The sequence below is a fragment of the Anarrhichthys ocellatus genome, unplaced genomic scaffold (genome assembly GCF_004355925.1).
Source record: "Anarrhichthys ocellatus isolate YVR2014 unplaced genomic scaffold, GSC_Weel_1.0 scaffold2815, whole genome shotgun sequence".
In the NCBI taxonomy this organism is placed as follows: Eukaryota; Metazoa; Chordata; class Actinopteri; order Perciformes; family Anarhichadidae; genus Anarrhichthys; species Anarrhichthys ocellatus.
Genome location: NW_022282789.1, coordinates 964 through 5364, shown reverse-complemented (window position 1 = coordinate 5364; position 4401 = coordinate 964). Strand labels below are relative to the sequence as shown.

General features: G+C 41.4%; 1 protein-coding gene across 1 annotated transcript; it reads right to left on the bottom strand.

The window, feature by feature from the left end:
• Nucleotides 1-457: 457 nt before the first annotated feature.
• LOC116378572 (ras-related protein Rab-40B-like) lies at nt 458-4396 on the bottom strand (the record flags this gene model as incomplete). The annotated part of the gene is made up of 4 exons (XM_031840463.1): nt 458-2089; nt 2661-2883; nt 3676-3753; nt 4268-4396. Coding segments are annotated over 4 exons (741 nt in total), but the record flags the coding sequence as incomplete, so codon positions are not given.
• Nucleotides 4397-4401: the final 5 nt, after the last annotated feature.

Genomic DNA, 4401 nt, shown 5'->3' with positions numbered 1-4401 from the left:
TAATTCATCTCATAAAGAGTCAAACCGTAGTGAGAACCTGTAGTTATTAATAAGAACTACAGGTTGATGCATCATCTACATGATACTCATGGGAGTATCTTGTACTCCCATGAGTATCATGGGAGTACAAGATACTCCCATGAGTATCATGGGAACTCTTGTACTTTTTACTTTAGATTTAGATTAATACACATTATAAATCAACTCATTCACTATGATATATTTTTTAAGCTACCCAGCGTATATAAAGTAATTAAAATGAACATTAAAGTGATCAACATTAATTTATCAATAATTATAGTCCAATAACACAATATATATACGTATATATATAAATATATATACATATATATATAAATATATATATATAAATATATATATATATATATATATATATATATATAAATATATATATATTTATAATGAAATAATATTATTACATTATATTTGTCCCAATTCTATTTTTTTATTATTTGCATGCATTAATTTAAATTCCTCTTCTTGTTTCTCTGTACCATCGTGTTGAGTGAGTTTATTTCGGGCTTTATGGGTTTTGGGTGGTTTGGTTAAACACACACAACTTCTCCTTCCTGTCTGGGAATATTTCTCCTTTATTCGACCACAAAGCAGCCGCTCACGGTGGGAGGAGTTCATTGTAAAGGTGTCTCTTTTTAAACGTTGATAAACGCTGCAAAGACTCACCTGTGTGTTCAGTGACAGGTGAGTCTTTGGTGTCACGGATACAAAACCCCACGTGGTCACTTATCATCGTATCAAACAGTGATATTTACAATACGTACAAATATTGTACACAAGCTGCAGCTGTACATGAGAAACAGGCCATGAAGAAGAAGCTGATCATGAAGAATGAAGCGTCCAAATAAGAGTTAGAAACGTCCTGAGGGAGAAGCTGACAGTGAACACAACTCACTGTTACAGGAACATTCAGCTGCATCATAATAAGATCGACCTCCTGGAGCGAGGACAACAGCAAGTTATAAAATATCATGATTACAATTATATCTCTTTTTCTTCCTGAAAATGAAAACGTCTTTTTATCACGGCGTTACATTTATTCTAAGATATTTCAACATTATCTCTGAATCTCAGGTTGTCGTCCTGATGAACTGATGAACGTTGGTTTGATTTACCGGCGGCTGCAGAAAGAAGACATACTCGCTCTTTTATTTTGACAGTGTTTCCTGTTGATGTCGTCCACGTGGACATGATGTCACCTCTTCTTTGATTGGACAGTTCTTCACAACAACAAAACAGAACCACAAATACATCAAACAGCTGTTCCAGGTGAATCCATCAACAGTTTCCTTTCAACAAGTCTTCCAGCTGATTTTAGAGACTTTCAGCTGTTTATGTACAGAGATCTGACTTTACAAATATTAATGATATAAAACATTTTTGTTTTGTTGTTTTGAGTTCTGTGTTTCTTTAATGTAACTGTATTTATACCTGTAAACAGAAACATGACAGCTGGAGAGCAGATGAAGAACATGTTTATGTTTGTAAAGTGACGAGGTGTCATCAATCTGTGAATATGAGCACGTCTCAGAAGTTCAGAAGGACTTCAGAGGAAACTGTTTTAAAAAGACAGCAGGACTTCAACTCCTCGAGTTCTCTTGTGTTTCTGTGTCCTCCTCTTGCTGCTCATTCATGGCGGTAACAGATATGTAAAGCTGTAACCACCAACCTCTCAGTCTGAAGAGAACAGTAGACTTGGTGGTCTCACACAACAGGAGACGGTGCGTTCACTGACCCATCTGTTAGGATATCTTACAGCTGTTCCTGCAGCTCTGTGCAGACGGGCTGAGCGGTGGCGGGCGGATTAGTTTGGTCTTTTTCAGCAGCGCTCCTCCCGTCCTCTTAGTGGTGCCGTGGTGGGCGTTGGCGCCGCCGTTGCCGTTGGCGGTGACGGAGTAGGAGCGTCCGTGCATCATGCGGGCGTTGAGGCCGTTGGCCATGGAGAAGGACTTCAGGTGGCACTTCAGAGCCAGAGGGAGCGGGAGTTTATCAACCAGGTGGACCGGAGTGCAGGAGACGATGGAGCGACAGCACAGGTCCTGGAGAGTCAACACTGAGACAGAGATCATCATCATCATCATCATCATCATCATGGCACAACAGAGTGAAGAGGGTTTTTTATGTTTCAGTGTTGTCCAGCAGAGGGCAGCATCAGCCTGTCAATAGTCACCAGTTTACATGGAGACAGAAACATGATGTCATCAGTAAACAACCGAATCTCAACGTGCCATTTGTCATTAAAGGCACCAGATATTAAGACGTTAACAGGTTTGCAGTCTTTATGCTAAGCTAAGCTAACCAGCTGCTGGCTGTAGTTTCTTATTTACCGTACAGATGTGACGGTGACATCAATCTGAACATCTGACTCTCAGAGAGGAAGAGAACTTTACTGAATGACACAGTGTTGCTTTCATCTATGTTGAAAAGCACAGTGGACGTAGTCATCGTGACGACACTCATCGGTTTGTGGACTGACGTTATGAAGCCTTGAGTTCGGCGATTTGGCCGTCGCCATCTTGTTATTTAGAACCAGAATTGACACGAGAAGGTGGAGCTAAACACAGCTGAACGCTGAATAAGACATTTGAAATGATACAATTAACTTTCATCACGTGCTGACTGACCTTTGTTGGGCCTCCACAGTCGCTCCATGCCGTGTCTCATCAGCACGATTCGAGCGAGTTCAGTGAAGGACTCGGTGATGTTGAAGTTACACAGCGGGCTGACCTCGAAGAAGGTGATGCCCAGCTTCTCCGCGTACACCTGCGCCTGCTCCGTGGTCACCTGTCGCTTGTAGGCCAGGTGGAGGCGGTTCCCGACAAGGATCTTGGGAACCCCCGGGGCATGCTGGGTAAAACCAGACATCAGCTCAAACATAAGTGTCTTAATTTATAAGAAACGTATTAATAATTGTAAGGGGCTTGTCCTTTGGGTGTTTGCATGCCTATCTATCGTTGTGGGGACCACAGACACGTTGCTGCAAAGCGAGGACAGTTTGGGTTGATTGAAGGTTCAGGTTAGAATCAAGGCAATTTAGTCCAGGAGGAAGAAGATTCAAGTCTATTTGTTGGGAACTATTTTATATTATTCTACATTTGGTGCTCTGGTGAGTATTCGTATTGAGTAAAAACGTGTGTTGCTGGTGATGAAGGAGCAACAGTGAGGCTCATTGATGTGTTTTAATGATATAAGGAAACTTGTTAGTAGATGGATTCACTGTTGGTTTGAGTCTGAAAATGAAATTTAAGGATTTTAAAGCAGTTTAAAACCTGCTGAAATGGAACCTGATTTAACTGACATAAAAATACATAAAAATAATGTACAACCACGACACTACAGTCTTGGATATAACCCAGAACTCGCAGCTAAGTAGGCTATAAAAACAAGAGTCATAACATCAGATTGGTAAACTGGTACAGTGTGTTGTGCTGTACAGTGTTCCTGTTCAGAGCAGCATTGTTGCAGTGAGTGGGTTGTTGTTGTGAACGCAGCTGACTCATCCACAGCGGAGCTGAGATTCAGTAACATCTGAGCGGTAAACATGTGCTGACTGCAGAGAAACGTCTCTTCAGATGTGTTTAGAAGCTCTGACAGGAAGTGGATCATGTTGACTGACTGACTGACTGACTGATCACTGACCTCGTCTATCTCTTTGATCCACCTGTCGATCCCATCAAAGGACCAGCGGTTGGTGATGTCGTACACCAGAATAACTCCCTGATAACCACAGAAAAAAAAAAAAATTACAATTAATTAACTAAAATGTATGAATAATTAACTAACATTTTTACTTTTTTGCCTCCTATATTTCTGGATTTGTTGGTCAGCATCAACTCTCTCTCTCTCACACACACACACATACACACACACACACTATTTAATTCATGATCAGCTGTTGTCCCTGTTGCCATGGTGATACCTCCTCAGTACCACTAAAAGCCAGATCGAGCGACGACGACAAGTTCATTCAAAGAAAAGTGTTTTTCTTTTTGTCTCCACTGGGAGAACGTAACAAAGCGACTTCACACTTCCTCAGTCGGAGGTCAGAACAACAACACGGACTCTTGAGTCCTTCAGGTAATCTCTGGACTCAGGTGTTCGATTAAAGAAAACAAGCAGTAAAATCTACCTCTTAAATATAAAGCGTGAACATGAGGGATATGAAGGTGTGATAGATTCAGGTACCAGCTGTCCAACATGATGCTGCTGTCCCACTGTGAGGGAAACATACCTGAGCTCCTCTGGAGTAAGATCTGAAGATGGTGCAGAACCGTCCCTGACCAGAGGTGTCCCTGAAACACACAGGTAGTGAAAGATTACACACACACACACACACACACACACACACACACACACACACACACA